The sequence below is a fragment of the Malaclemys terrapin genome, chromosome 4, assembly GCF_027887155.1.
Source record: "Malaclemys terrapin pileata isolate rMalTer1 chromosome 4, rMalTer1.hap1, whole genome shotgun sequence".
Lineage (NCBI taxonomy): Eukaryota > Metazoa > Chordata > Testudines > Emydidae > Malaclemys > Malaclemys terrapin.
Genome location: NC_071508.1, coordinates 141907685 through 141923411, shown reverse-complemented (window position 1 = coordinate 141923411; position 15727 = coordinate 141907685). Strand labels below are relative to the sequence as shown.

At 40.7% G+C, this 15727-nt stretch overlaps 2 protein-coding genes across 14 annotated transcripts in view; one reads left to right on the top strand and one right to left on the bottom strand.

Moving 5' to 3' along the window:
- On the bottom strand, positions 1 to 11817 carry TIMM9 (translocase of inner mitochondrial membrane 9). Of its 5 annotated transcripts, XM_054028509.1 has the most exons (5): positions 11531 to 11657; positions 10438 to 10533; positions 3447 to 3510; positions 2853 to 2948; positions 1 to 570 (listed from the first exon to the last, which is right to left on the bottom strand). In XM_054028509.1, exons 3-5 carry the CDS (start codon positions 3483 to 3485, stop codon positions 436 to 438), a joined length of 270 nt encoding a protein of 89 aa, XP_053884484.1. In that variant the 5' UTR covers positions 3486 to 3510; positions 10438 to 10533; positions 11531 to 11657; the 3' UTR covers positions 1 to 435. The 5 variants fall into 5 exon arrangements, with proteins under 5 accessions (XP_053884484.1, XP_053884487.1, XP_053884483.1 ...); XM_054028512.1 differs by lacking the exons at positions 10438 to 10533; positions 11531 to 11657 and adding an exon at positions 11672 to 11817; XM_054028508.1 differs by lacking the exon at positions 10438 to 10533 and having other exon boundaries at positions 11531 to 11656.
- A 271-nt stretch (positions 11818 to 12088) lies between these two features.
- The window catches only part of KIAA0586 (KIAA0586 ortholog), a 110530-nt gene continuing 106891 nt past the window's right edge, over positions 12089 to 15727 (top strand). For 8 of the 9 annotated variants that reach the window (XR_008444890.1, XR_008444889.1, XM_054027963.1 and 5 more), the window contains exons 1-3: positions 12171 to 12221; positions 12701 to 13049; positions 14962 to 15047. Coding sequence is in view for 7 of the 9 variants with exons in the window: in XM_054027963.1 (XP_053883938.1) it covers positions 12740 to 13049; positions 14962 to 15047 (396 nt within the window). In the remaining 2 variants the exon portion in view is untranslated. Of the gene's footprint in view, positions 12127 to 12170; positions 12222 to 12700; positions 13050 to 14961; positions 15048 to 15727 lie in introns of those variants that run through there. The other variant, XM_054027960.1, reaches the window with a different exon arrangement.

Sequence of the window (15727 nt, the reverse complement as noted above, 5' to 3'; positions counted from 1 at the left end):
TGAACAGTTCCCATTTATTGTACTTTGATTAAATAAAAACATTTTGAAGACATTTTTGTATATATTTCTGTACAGCACTTTTTGCATTAAAATTAATAGTCGTAGTGGAAGAAAGAAAAAAAATGGTCCTCTCCCTCCCCTGCCCCCAATGTAGTGACCAGCATAACCAGTCTGCAGGCCTCTAGAAATGGTTGTATCAACATTATTCCATTGCACAGTAAAAAAGGACCTCAGAAATAGGCTCTGTTCGCCAGCTGGCCATTACCAACTCCTGGTATAGCCCATAATTGTTTCCCCAATGGTTTCCGTGTGCCAAACGGTCTCTGAAACTCTGTTGTGAGCTGGTGGACACACCCACAACAGAACACCTCCACTTGCAATCCAACAAACATTGGCATTGCTTTAAAGCAAGGTTGGAATAGAATTCTCTTTTGTTTAACGAGGTTGCCCAAGAAGTCCTGCTTTGGCAGCTAGAGCTTCGTTCTGCTGAATATGATACTCCTGAAATCTCATGGATATCCTCTGCGTCATTTTTAAATATTTCTGTAAGCAGTGTTCTGAGCACGTCATCTACAGGAAAAAGGAGACACAGAAGGACCACAACAATGATTAAAGGAAAAAACTGACCGAAGACAGTTTATGATGGCATATGACGAGGTGAATACACTCTTGTGTCCTATGCTTATGCTGCCTTTAGCCCCAAGCTCACTGCCTAGCCTGTTTCTGATGGGGAAAAAATGTCAAGTTTAGTTTTCAAGGAAAGTATGAAAAGCTGAGTTTTCTTTTGGCATTCATTCCAATGGAAAACTACCATAGAGAACCTTTTAAAAATGGAAGAAGTCATTATGTCCCCCTCATATCCCTACCATCCTCTGAAATAAAATCTAGTCTCTTACCTTATGGCAAAGGCCAATATTACATCAGTCGCTATTTCTTTAAATTCTGTGTGACCCACCTTCTGCCCATGGCAGCCAAATGTGGCCTACTATATCCCCTATTCATTCTAGGCTTCCAGTGGGATCCCTCCAACTAACTGTATCTGCCACTTTGCCGGAAATGTTGAACCGTGGCCACTGGGAGCTGCGGGGGGTTGTGCCCGCTGACGGTCAACGTAAACAAAGTGTCTCACGGCCCGCCTTCGGATTACCCCAATGGGTTACATGCTGAAAGTTGCCGACCTCTGCATTATATGATGCTCCCAAACTAGCTGTCATTATCAAAAATGAACTGATAGTTACAGTGAAAGCATACAAAACTTAGAAACAAAGGGAACAGGACAAGTTTGCATCATTACCGATCAACTACGAGTTGTTTTGATTGTGCTTAGAATTTAGAAATGGGGAAAGGAGGTCTGAACTGTTGTTGTCTGGACATCAGCTACCTGGTAAAACCTGTTGAGCAGCAGTGAACTCTAGCTAAACAACTACAATGAGGGAGCCTGGAACAGTTCCAACCCATTGCTCCCAGAGGACGTAATATTCAGGGGATGGTGCCTTGGGAAGGCTAGACTTGCAGCAGGGGTTGCTATGTAGAAAAGTGACCAAAGATGAATTTTAAAAAATTGTGGCATTGCTCACAGGAGATTCCTGGATGCTTTTGATTTTTATTTAATATGAAACTAAACTTGAATAGAAACATAGGAATTGCCATACCAGATCAGACCAGTGGTCCATCTAATCCAGTATCCTGTTTCCAATAGTGGCCAGTGCCAGATGCTTCACAAGAAGGTGCAAGAAACCCTGTAATGGACAATTATGTAATAATCTGCCCATAAAGAAAGTTTCTCCCTAATCCCCATCTGTTAATGATTGGCTCATGTCCTGCAGCATGGGGGTCCCTTTACGGAGTACAAAAGAAAAATGTCTAGCTACAGGTTGCTATTTATATCCAAAAATCTTAAAAGACTCTACAGACACGATCCATCAGGATTTTCACTCTTGGATCTTAGCTCTTTAGCTCAAGACCAGCAGAACTCCCATTAAGAAGTTTTATCCCTGAATGGTAGCAGGATAAAGTACAAGTCTGACCATCTACTAGATGTCACATCACTCCTGCAGGCTATAAATGTTGCCTCCAAAACATTTCAGTCAGTTCCTTTAATTGCACAGAAGGTGAACCACCCATATGGCTAAAACAATTCAAAATGATTCATAATTTAAAAATGCCTCCAAAAATGCACAAACAGTGCAAGATGGGAAACGCCCTCCAAAGAGGATGATACTGAACTCTGAGGGAAAGTGGGTGGGTGAGTGAGCATTCCAGGAGAGTCTCTCTTCAGAGAAGTAGATTTCAGGTGGGTAATTTTCCCTTCTCTAAAGAATTCCTCATTCTTATAGAGTAAGAGGCTCTAGGAATGCCTCAGAACAAAATATGTTGCTGCTGCTTGTTGCAGCCTTAGAAGGCCAATGCCAACACCAAAAACAGGGAGGCTATCTGCATATATGTGAAGAAAATAAGGAAGAAGATATTGCCTTCCAGGGTCTGATGTGCAAGGTCCTGTAAAGCGCCTGGCATGCACTTAGTCCTGCAACTACTGGCCTCAGGGATCAAAATTTTTCAAAAGCTGTGGTGTGGGAGATCTGTTGTTTGCATGCAAAGGAGCTAAGAGGAAAGAGCAAGAATCCTATCAGAATGACAACTGCACAGAAACAGAACCACAAATACGTCATTGTCCCTTCAGTTAACATTTCTCACCTGCAGGCTGCATACATACCGAAGAGCTATAACCTCTTGTATGTTAGTTTAACTAATTTTTGATCGGATCAAAACTTTCAAAGCTGCTTATCAAATTCAAATATTATCATACAGCATTTCCACAAAAGAGAAACCCAAAACACACAACAGAGGCATACCTCTTCTGATTTAACCTCCCTGCTAGTGAAATCTTTCACACAATCCAGGAAACAGGTTTCTGTAAGTTTATTGTACGTCCCAAGAAACTCCTTGAACTGTAACAAATTGAACAGACATGCAATATTAAAAGAAAAGAAGACATTTTCAAACTTTTCCCATGTACAGCTTGCAATAGCTGAATGTACCATTCAGTGACATTAACAGAACAGACTACTCATTTAAAGTGACAAGTCACCAGAGGTAATTTAGTATCAATGCAATAACATCATTTGATGCTGACAACTACTGTTCCCCTAGATCAGATACTATTCCATGCCTGCTGATTTGCTGATGATCAAAATAATTAAATCTTGGCTACCTTAATATTGTTCCCAATTCATAAAAGAAGTTAAGCTACAACTCAGGCAACATTTTACTTGCTAACTAACTGGGGGAAAAGCTGTATTTCATATATGCATGCTAATAACTTTGAAGATAAAATGCTGAAACCTCTTGAAAACAGTTTCCATAAAAGTCCATTGCTAAGCTTCAGTGTGTTGAGGTAATGCAAGTTTCTCAAAACCATCATTTATTAATACAGAATAGCATCTTACCTGTTTGATCTGATCAGATTCTGATATTTGCCCAGCCATATTCTATTGGTCTGCAATCAGCCACCTAATTTTAAGATAACATTTGTGTCATAATTCACACCAAAACACGTATATAAGAAATATAACATTCGAAGGCTGAATAAAACTCTGCCCCTTCTGTAAGTGTAGCCAGACATAACTGGGGTTTCAAAGAAACAAGAATAAGTGGCTACTGTGTCTTAGATGCAGATCATGCTGGGAACTTAACAAAATACTACAAGGACAGGCTTATATGTGATGTAAAGGAACAGCTTCTGGTTAAATTTGGCTCAAATTTTACATCTTATAAAAATAAAGTTTTATAAAATCTAAAACCAATAGAAATGATGCTATGATTTGTAAAGGTCCAATAGAAATAGTTTGTTGGTTTGGGGGGGTTTTAGCAGCCCCCTGCAATGGCTATAATGGAAGAGTCTTGTTTTAATAATCGAATTCCTTACCTATTACAAATAACCCCTTAACGAGTGACATGATTCTCATTGACAGTATTAATTTAAATGGAAGCTATCAAGTTGAAATTTAGTCAGTTAAAAAAAAAAAATGTCCAACATAGGGTCAGATACCACACCTTTTCAAGTCCCCCTGCCAGTTTTTGTAATTACATTTTTCTATTTCTTTAATGTTGCTCTTCTCTATTATTTGAAAGATCCAAACAGGTGAAACACATTATAGAGAAAACAGCAAAACTAGCTACAAGTAAAGAGCTGTCAGATACACAAAGTAAAACTGGGGTGGGGTGGGGTGGGGAAGAGACCTCTAGTTACCTTTTAGTTACAGCAACATTTGAATAAAAGAAACAGCACTCTATAGTATTCTAAATTGATTAAATTAATTCCACCCCCCGCCACTTCTTAGAAACCAGTTCATGTTTTTAAAACATCTATTGTTTTAGTCATTAGAAAAACTGTAAAACTGCAAATACTTGTGCCAGTGAATCTAGTGAGTTAAATATAAGGGATTATGAAGAAGAAATAAAAATAGCATTAAAAAGGAAATCAAAAACAGGTGAGGAAAAGTGAAAGTATGAACACTAATGGAGACTAAGTAGAAAGAATTTAAGAAGGCATCTTCAAAGACAAAGACATTCGTTATACAGTGCGGTAAACAAGTTAAGTCTTGAGACTTTCTAGGAGAGAATAGTTCTGGTGTCTGCAATTCAAGAAGGATGTTGGTAAATTGGAGAGGGTTCACAGAGGAGCCACAAGAATCATTAAAGGATTAGTAAACATGCCTTGTAGTGGACTCCAGGAGCTCAACCTATTTAACTTTAAGAGAAGATTAAGAGGTGATTTGATCAGTCTCTAAATACCTACACGGGAGACAAATATTTGACAATGGACTCCTCAATCCTGCAGAGAAAGGTATAACCCAATCCACTGGCTGCAAGTTGAAGCTAGACGAATTGAGACTGGAAAACAGTGTACATTTTCAACAGTGAGGGTGATTAACCATTCAAACAGTGTACCAAGGGACATGGTGGATTCTCCATCACTGGCAACTTTTAAATCAAGATTGGATGTTTTTCTAAATATGCTCTTGGAATTATTTTAGGGAAGTTCTACGGCCTGTGATCATCTAGTCTGTCTTCCTGTATAACACAATGGTCCCTTCTGGTCTTGGAATTAACGAATCTATGTATACTGAAAGCTGTTGCCTTCCTTCCCTCAATTTACACATTGCCTGAGGCTCACTGCTACCCCTCGGTGAAAGTAATATTAAAAATTGAAAAATCAAATGCAGTAACGCTATAAGCAAATCACACACACAAAGCTCTCACTAAATCCTCTCCACTCATCTCTTCTGACAGGGCTCAAGTAAACAGATGAACCTGGCAGCATGCCCTGAAGATCAACAGACTATGAGCCGGTCTATGGTTAGAAGTTTTGCCAGCATAACTATGTCGGTAAGGGAGGGAATTTTTTTGCCAGCATAGTTGTGCCAGTAAAAGTCCTAGTGGAGATGCAGTTATACTAGGTATTCTTTTTACTGGTACAGCTTATTTTTGTTCCTGGTACAGTTGCATCTACACTAGAGGGGTTTTGCCCCTTTAAATTAGCACAAGTGGCAAAACTTTAACGGCAGATGAGGCCTCTGGATCAGTCATATCAAGGCTGGTGTGGTGATGGGAAGAAATAAAAGGAAAGTGAACTCCAGGGTCAAAGGCTCTCCACTGAGAACATCCTACTCCAGGCCCTTGACATACAAATCTGAGAACTATTAGCTCAAGTGTCTGAATAGATCTCAGCTGTCAGCGTTGAGCATGGGAGAAGAAGCACTCCCAGATACCAAGAAACCAAACCAAAGGGCTCTATAGGTTAGAACATTGAACTGCACCTGAAAACAAATTAGAAGCTAGTACAAATGTAATATGTTCTCTATTTAAAACTTCACTAAGAAAGTGGACTGTGTTCTACATTAGCTTAAATCTGATCATTAGGTAAAGGACGCATCCAGAGTGCTTAAAAAAAAAAATCTAATCTGGAGATGGCACATACAGATAGATGCTGAAATCTGCACCAGATAGGAATGAGTGCAACTGCCTAGCCGAGCACAAGTTTAACGAGTGCAAATCTAAAAGTCTAACGTGGCTTATCACCTAAACGCTGGCTGCTTAACAATGAGTTAAAGCCAAATTGAACTTGATCAAAATCACATTCCTGGGGTGGAGGGTAAAGGGTATCTATTTGAAGCCAGCTATAGCCTAGTAAAGTCAGAACCAAGGTAGCTCATTATCAGTGAGTGTTAAAACCCCACCGAGAAACAGAAAAGTCCTGTGTCCCCACCAGGACGCAAAAAGCTAATGGCCTCAACTCCCAGCACTGCCACTTCCTCACATTTTATATTCTGTTCATCTTTTTTATTTAATCAGACCTGATGTCCTGCCATTTTGTCACTAATTTAATGAGATTTAGTAAACTGAAGTTCCAGAAAACCTTTGCAGCTGTACTTGAGAAATAGCTTTCCTTTAGAATTTAACACAACAGCACTGTCTGACTGTAAATGTCTTTGAAGCACAAATCTGTTGCCCTTACTTTTATGCCTTCCATATTGTGTGCAGTACATTAATATGTCTCTACTGCACGTCTTCAGTGGCTGTCATTCGTAGTTGGCCTTATATCTCCAGAATATACTGTCTGGTATATTAAGGTATGTTTACATTATATATCATATCTGGTTCTAGTTGTTTGTTTGTTTGTTTGTTTGTTTGTTTGTTTGTTTGTTTGTTTGTTTGTTTGTTTGTTTGTTTGTTTGTTGGGGGGGAGGGATAGCTCAGTGGTTTGAGCATGGCCTGGTAAACCTAGGGTTGTGAGTTCAATCCTTGAGGGGGCCATTTAGGGATCTGGGGCAAAATTAGTACATGGTCCTGCTAGGGTAGGGACAGAACAGGACTCAATGACCTTTCAAGGTCCCTTCAAGTTCTAGGAGATAAGTATATCTCCATATATACATCTGGTCTTTGAGACTAAAGGAAGAATGATAAACTAAGCCATTTCTGCCTGAATTTTAGAAGCGGTCTGAAGCATTAGTCACAGCAGTAATGGCTAAACTTCTTAAGTGGTAGCTCAAAGCACTCAGAATGTGTCAGGTGTAACTCTTGTACTAGTCCATCCTCAAGATGGTAGAGGACTGCTTTGGGCTAAACATGCCTTCAAAATTAGGTGCTGTGTTTTTTAAATATGAGTCACCTCAGGGGAAGGCAGACAGCCAATATATAAACAACTACACACAAGGCTGCATATGGTTAGACTACAGAGCAGCAGTGCCCTGGACCAGCAGCGATGTGCAAATACCTAGGATATCACTTGTTAAAATGTTAGAGTTGCAATTAACATTTTCAATATATCAAAAGCCATTTTCAGTGTTTTTTTAAATGTAAGAACAAAAATAGTTGAGAGTTAAAGTTTTTTACTAAGTGTAAAAGCTTTCCTTCCCCCATGACCCCCTTTCCAAAGGTAACAACAGACCTTGAGCCTGTTAGATCCTAATGCCTGTACACATGACATTCCCAGCCTCTCCAGCTTTGCTTTAGAAACTGAAAAATGTTCTAAAGTTCCCTTCTGCGGGCTGCCACTCCCATTGCCATGGAAACATCTGATCTCCAGGTAATCATAGCTTTAAGAAACCTGCTTTCTTTTTATAAAAACAGTGATTAGGTTAAAGCTTCCCAGTCAGAGCTGAGCCAATCATTTCTCTGTTTCCATGGCATGGGAGCAGCAGCAAACACCACAGTTGTCAGAACTTCTCTAAAATTTCACAAGCGTGGGAATGCGATTTTCCCAGCTGTATATACGGCCTTCAGGAGGCAATAGGCTCCTGAGCACAACTGTTTTGAGCAATTTACTTGGCTGGAACGTTTGATTCTCATTACTGTCAGACTGGGACTGTGTGACTAAAATCCTGGCAGTGCTGATGGATGTGAGCTATTATATGTGACATGCAGAAACTTACAGTGTCATGAGGAGGCTAATTGTTCACCGAGATAATCAGCATCAGTGGCCATTACCTAATCTAGAAATTTGAAATCCCTGGGAGCTGGATGGACCCCCTAGTGTATTCTTCTGTATGAAGCCAAATAATAGTTTTATTGACAGACTATATGATCATGGCTTGTTATGAAGGTCCAGCATTAGAGCAAGCTCCAACTGTGACCTGAATTTACATTACCCCTGGAACTACCACATAGTACCTTTAGGTCCATCAGTAACACTTCTGTAACTGGCCCACTGCGAGGAGTGGAGAGGGTTCATTGTAAGTGTATATATTTTTAATGGAGGGGAAGACAGGAGAGAAGAAGAGAGTCAAATCACAGAAGTGTGTTAAAATTGGACAGTCTGGGAAGTTAAGAGTGGTCATGCTGGAGCTGAATTTAAGAACTTGTTCTTAATCCGTTGAGGTAGAGCTTCAGAAATGCTTTTATTTAACCGAATCAAAGTACAACTACACAGAAAACCACTAGGACTGAGAGTAATTCACACTAAAATTAAACCAAGGGTGTGACAACACAAGACCCAGGAAATTCTGTGTCAAGTGTTGGTGTACTTTAGGTCCTCCAACAGTAGGCCCAACCAACACATCAAAGAAACAGCTTTGGAGCTCCCTCTTGTGCTTGAGAGTCAGGGCACATGTCATCCGTACTTTTGAATTACTTTGTATTGTTTTATTTCAAACCTTTGTCATGCTCTTAATGTAGTTACCATGTATAAAATATTTTTATTCTAAATAATTCACAAATTATACTCAGACACTGCATGTATTATGAATTACAATCCAGTGCACAAGGTCAGTGGGCCAGATTCAGCCCTGAAGTAAGCATGCATAGCTCCTTAATGGACCTTTCTTCCACTGAGTTCAATAAGTTCAGAGCTGAATTTGGCTTAGTAAGGCTGAACGTTAGAGATCTATTAGAAACATCCTGAACAAATTCTGAGCATATGCAATGTCATTTTAAAAAACGAAAAAGCTTCTCTGCTTTTTCCCTGGGGTGGTCTCCAATCAAAGTACTGACCAGGCCTGACCCCACTTATCTGGTGATCTGATGAGGTCACAGCCCTAGGTGGAAAGGCTTCAGGTAAGGCAGATTTATCTTAATCCCTTCTTCCTGATATTTCACTGTGTCCTTCAGGTTTCACCTTCAACAATGCATTGATTTCTTTCCCTCCTTTGTGTTCACTGAGCCAAATTCCAGCATGATACAAGTGGATAAAATGCCAATGAAGTCTCTACAGACAGGTGAAAGGAGTCTGAATTTGCCCTTTTTTCCATCCCATTCCCAAATAGTTATTCCATACATTTATTATCTTTTGTGTGAAGCAGTTGTTCTGCCTGGAATTCCCTATTTGCTCCTAATTTTGAAATTGCACCCTTTTGTTTCTGAATCTCTTACCAAGGGAATATCAAATATATTAATCCCTTTTATGAATTTGGGAAGCCTGTCTCAGGTCACCTGGAAATCTCTTCTCTTGCATCAAGAATAAGTCCAACAGATTAACTTTTCCTCATAACTTACATTCTTCAGACAGACTATTTTTTGGTCCTGCTGAACTCTGCATCTCCTTCAAATGCAATAATATGCTTCCTGTTGTAGGGTAACAAGTATCGATCAATGCACACATCTTACACATTACTTTTTTGCTTCCTACCTGGAGCTGATTATATTAGTAACATCTTTTTTATGCCCTCAGATACTATAGTGCTAATACACTAGATGCCCAGATTTCTCCAGAAGGGATAAACAGTTAAGTAGTGTGGTATGGACATAAAACCTATATTGTGGAAAAAAGCTGCTGCATGGATGCATCTCCTCCATGTTTGTTGTAAATGAGCCTCATGAAAGTATGTTGCAAACTGGTTACAAAAACAGTTGTAATTGTGTAGTGCCTAAACGATAACTGTAAATAATAACTATAAATAAGGGTTGTGAAGATGAAAAGAGGACTGATAATACAAATTATGAAAATCCATAAGTATTGTATTGAGAACCATCATGGATAAAGTACAGGACTTGGACTCAGAAGACCTGGGTTCTATTTTCAGCTCTGCCACTACATTGCTGGGTGGTCTTGGGCAAATAATTTTACATCCCTGTTTCCTTGTCTGTAAAACAGGGACAAAAATACTCTGACTTCTTTTGTGCTTTGAGATCTATGGATGAAAATAACAATGTAAGAGCTAGATATTAGTGAGAGCATCAGTATGAAGCCATAGCAGGGCCTGGTCAAGTAGAGATTGAATATCTGAGATAGTATATTGCTATAGATATTTAAGGGTTGATATATTCTTCCTAAAGTAGCCAATCTATGAGCTCTTTGAATTACAATCTGAATGTTTTATTTAGTGGAAGGAGACAGCAAATTTCTCAAATGTAAGAGAAAACATTTTCTTTCATTTTTTTTTTTTACTTAGGTTGTTTTTACCCAATTCCCTAAAAGTAAACACACGTTATCATACTTACAGACTCATAAACTTTAAGGTCAGAAGGGAGCATCATGATCATCTGCTAGTCTGATCTCCTTCACATTGCAGGCCACAGACCCTCACCCACTCACTCCTGACATACAGAATGACATATGGAATTTTTCAGGAAATTATTAAAATGTACTGTAAAAGTAAATAATCATGAGATTACTACTGTATTTTGGAGAAGTTCTCTGGGCTGTAGTTATAAAGGAGGTCAGGCTAGATGATCACAGTGGTCCCTTTTGGCCTTGGAGTACATGACCTTGATAGTAAATTATCACAAAGCTCTTACACTTCTACACCTATCTTGGGATATCTTATTTATTTCCATGCTACTGTGGGGGCCTCAAAGCCCTGGTGCACCAGGGTCCCTCCTCTCCTTAGCCTCTGGAAAGTAATAGTCTAGTTTCTACTGGGCCGTAATACTTTGGTCTAATTTGGGTTGTTGAGTTTAGTGTGTGGGTGTTGTTGGTGGCCTATGCTATATAGGAGGTCAGGCTAAATGATGGAGTGGTCCCTTCTGGCCTTAGACTCTATGACCATCACTACATTTACAGCAATTCTTCAAAATGCTAAATCTATTTTAGAGTTTTAGATCACTCCATAGCACCCGCCACATAAAAATGCTATCAACAGTGAAGTCTCTCATGGTCTCTATAGAGTCTTTGTTACTTCTCCCTTTTCAGGCAGAAAATCTAATCTCCTCTGAAAGTTTCTGCTAGAGCCAGATCCCCTGGCCTGCCAGTCTGTTCCCCCGGTGACACGAGTAGCCATGAGCCTTACACCCGGGCTGCAGCAGCCACATTAGGAGAACGAAGGTCACTGCCGGGGAGTCTCAGTGGAGATCCCCAGCCATCACCTGGTGCCAAGAACACGTGAGGAGGGGGCGATAGAGAGCGAGCCCGGCAGCGCCCTGAACCTCCCCAAGGACCGAATGTCCTGCCCTGACACGGGCCCCCGGCAGGGGGGCAGCATCACCGCCCCACCACACAGGGGAAACTGAGGCACGGACTCCCACCCCAATCTCACAAACAGGGCCAGGGATGGAACCCAGGAGTCCTGACACCCAGGCCCATTCCCCGACTCACCTGCTCTGCGCCCGGCGCCTCTCAACACGTGGGGGAACCGGCAGCCTCAGCTCCTCCTTCCGCCCCGCAAATTCGCCACGATTTTCCCCCACCCTCCTCGAGGAGACGAATCGGCACATAGGGATCCGCTGATAGATTTACCTTGGCCCGCGGAGCCGTATGGTGTAGCATTGTAAAGTGTCCCCCATGTCCCGGAAGAACTTGGGGCGGGCCACAGTACGGCGTGAACAGCCGTACCGGAACACTATGCTCCCAGAGTACAGAGCTGAACCATAAGTGGCTATTACAGCAATATAACGGGGAGCTGTTGGTTGTATCGCTTATTTGTTCCACCCGGACAGTAAAGAAGGGGGACCACGCAGCGCTAGCGAATGGCCTTCCCGTGGGAGGCGGATTTACGCATGCGCCCTGGATCTGCGGCGTCTCGCGCGCAAGACCGAATCCCTCCCCCCCTCCGCATGCGTATTGATGCGGAGCTTCCGAAAGCCTGCAGTAGCAAGCGCATGCGCGGTGCTACCCGGGAAAGGATTGGGCAGGCAGGCGCCGCTGGATTGAAAGCGGCGGGAGTCGTGGGGGTAGCTGGTGCTGTTACCATGGTAACTAGCATTTCCGGTGGCTGCTAGGAAGGGGTTGAATGAGGGTGTGTTGCAGCTTCCGGGGAAAACGGGCCGAGCGCACCCTGCACCCCAAGGTGGGGGGGGGGCTGTACTCCTGGGGGTGCGGGGGGGTGGGGCCGTGCACCCTGTGCCCTGCAGGGGGGGAGCCTGCGTCCTGTGCCTGCGGGTGGGGGTCCTGCATCCCAATTCACCCTATCCTCCCTATAGCACTATTGCTGGCGCGGTGGGCCCTGCTTGGTACCGAAATCCTGTGGCGTTAGGCCCATTGGAACTATTCAGGGTAGATAGTCCCTGCCCCTCCCATGGCAAGACGATGAGGGCTGAGAGGGAAGAGCGGTGACTGGTTGTTTATGTTGGCTTAGATCCAGGGATAATTTGCTGGAATCTGACTACTGTACCTTGTAAACCCCACTCACTCCCTGCCCCCCCCCTGCTTTTATTTCTTTAATCCTAGGTTTTTGTGATGTGGGTGCCTCTGTCTAGAATCAATTCATGAGCATTAATCAACTGTCCCTTTTAGTTTGTTAATAATGTTATTAAACCCCATTAATAGGTTGGTTCGGAGTGTTGAAAACAGCATTGTGAGCTCTTCATGGAGGTGGAAAGTAATTCTAGTGTCAGCCAGGACTCTATGGCTAGCTTCACTGCCGGTGACGTGCTTATCCGCTCCACCAGCCTCCACACAAAAGAAAAACCCACTGGCACTTGGACAGCAGCTGCTGACTGCAGTAGAAAAAAAGTTAAAATTTCAGTAAAGAAGCTTCGTGAAGTGGCTTCTCCCTACCAGGCAGATGATGCAGCTTTAAATAAAAACAAAACATCCTATATTCCTCCAGCATTGTCAGCAAACAAACCTCTGCCGAATAGATCAACTGTCACTACCTCCAGCAGCGTTACACAGGGTATGTGATCAAACCCGATTTCTGTGGGGTAATTTGTCTAGCCATATACTTTTTCCAGCATCTCATTTATATAGTATGTATATTAGGAAAGTTGTCTGTAAAGATCGATATGAATTGGTTATACTTTTTTTTTGTTTCCTAATTGACCACATGCCATTTAGCCAGTTTTGTGAAATACTATTCTGTTTTTAACATGTTTTGTATAAAATATTTTAGAATGTTTTTCTAATTCTGTACAAAATGTCCCCGGACTTCACACAGTCCTTAAATATTGCTCCAAATTCTGTGTAGTACATTCATTGTGATGATAAATTTGCTATTGGCTATTCATTATGATGAATGAGAAAGAAGGATATTCTGAGTCTTGTACCTTTTGATTGTTTTAGCCCTCTTTGTACCTACATGGGGATTGCAGGTCCTTCTGTAGCACTGTACTGGAGGAAAGACCACAGGCCTTTTCATGCACTTACAGCTATCTCTATCTTTAAAATGACAGATTAATTTGCTCTGAGAACCGGAACTGATAGATTTCTCAATGTATGATGACCAAAACCTACTGAGATTAGAAAGAAATATTTATTGGCAGTTTAGAGTAGAGAAAATAGTCATGAAAATATGTTAAATATTACATGCTTTGTATGGATATTTCAAAAAAGGTAATTCCAGTGACCCCTCTGTTTTGGTTCCATAATGTTTGCATGTTTAGAGGGACACATTTAACTTGAAAGGTAGTCAGTTTAAAAAAACAAACAAACAAACTGTGTTTAAAAAGAGTTTCAGATACAACAGCTGCCTTGACTCTTCCTGGTAATTAGTGTGATTACAATATTAAAATGAGATTTTTACAGTTTAGTTTTTTTCTGAGGTGTTGCTTTGTGAAAGACCCACACAGACAGCTGAACCCAATTAACTACTTATACAGATGAAACAGTGAAACTGACAAATATACAAATAAACTGAAAGAACATAATATATTATTTCCTCTAATCTTTAAGTTCTGGTAATTTTTGGTGCTTGCTACAATAGTGAGTAAAGCATTTTCAGGTTAGAAATTTAATTTCTTTTTAAGTTGATGACATCCTTTTAACAGTGTTTCTCCCTACATTTCAAGTGTATCTTAAATGTCTGGAAGCTAAAGCTATATCTTATTCCCTGTCACCTAGAAACTACAGTAATGGGTTCATTTAAAATAGCTAAAATTGACACATCCTGTGCTATGAATTTACTGGGCTAAAGTGTGCCTCTTATCTCCTTAGAAAATAAAGTTTTCATTGTTGATCAAAGGATCACACAACTTTACAAGATGTTATCTTTGTAAAAGGGCATCAGAATGCATTACCCCATTAATTTATAAAAAGAACAGGAGTACTTGTGGCACCTTAGAGACGAACATCCTGGTCTTTTTGCGGATACAGACTAACACGGCTGCTACTCTGAAACCAACCATTAATTTATGTTGATTTCATACTGAATTTGATCCAGAGTTGTCATTGCATCATTTGCGATTCTCACTTTCAGCAAGTTTCTCTTGTGTGTCAAACAGATTTATGTTGCATCTCAGGCATTGTTCATTAATATGCCAGTTCCAAGTTGACACACTGAGCTCATTTGTGCAATGAAGGTCATTTTGTTTAGTTTAGATTTTTAAAGGTACAGATACAGAAATGACTAAGATCTGGGACAGACTAGTTATACCTGTCACAGATGCATAAACTACATTGGCCTGCTAAACCTGAGATTGTAAATTCAATCTTTGAGGGAGCCATTTAGGGATTTGGGGCAAAAATCTGTCTGGGGATTGGTCCTGCTTTGAGCAGGGGGTTGGACTAGATGACCTCCTGAGGTCCCTTCCAACCCTGATATTCTATGATATTGTTCTGTGATAACTACACTAAAGTCTCTTTCATTTTAGCTGTCCGAAGTATGTTGGCTGAAAGAAGTTCAGAACATCTTCTTTCGGTAGAAAATGATTTAGAACCCACGCTATTATCACAGAAGGTAAGAAGAGTTATTGTTCTATTCCTGATCCTACAATACTGAAGTGTATGCCATACTTCCATCTTAAAAGGTTTTATATTTATATATAGATATAGATATAGATGATCCAAATTTTAGTAGATCAGCAAACTACTTCTCTCTCCCAGAGGTTTATCTGACTTCAGCCCTGTTCCTGCAAAGACTTTTGTATGTGCTTAACTTTATGCACTGGAAGTATTGAAGTCAATTCACATGCATAAGTCTTTGCAGGATCAGAGCCTTTATATTCTCTTAACCTATCTAGTATAGAGTGAGTATGCATGCATCGTTTTCTTATGTTCCACCTATAGCAACTGTTTTTTCAAATTATAGTATAATTCTTCCTACAAAATTTCTGCTCCTTGAATAGCAGAAATCAATATGATTTCCTGGAGACCTTTAATATTACAATTATAGTTTCTTTTGCTTCCTGCCATCGTTGATTTAAATAGACATTAGTTCATAATCTATTTAAATGTCGTTAATATTTTGATGTGACCCTTTCTAGCTCAGTTAGTTTCTCCTTTTATATTTGCTATATTTTCTGTAGTCTGTATTTGTTGAGATCTGTTTTTAGCAAATCCATTGTACACGGCCATGCATAAGGATAAAATTCTCCTGTGGTGTGAAGGGACTGCAAATGGGTTTCTATATGCCTCAGA

Bases quoted from the DNA above. Each gene is read 5' to 3' on its own strand.
- TIMM9 (XM_054028512.1), bottom strand. From the start codon at position 3,485: ATGGCTGGGCAAATATCAGAATCTGATCAGATCAAACAG. The intron at 2,949-3,446 runs GTAAGATGCTAT...AATTTGTTACAG, and splicing joins AATCTGATCAGATCAAACAG to TTCAAGGAGTTTCTTGGGAC. The intron at 571-2,852 runs GTATGCCTCTGT...TTTTTCCTGTAG, and splicing joins GGGAGGTTAAATCAGAAGAG to ATGACGTGCTCAGAACACTG.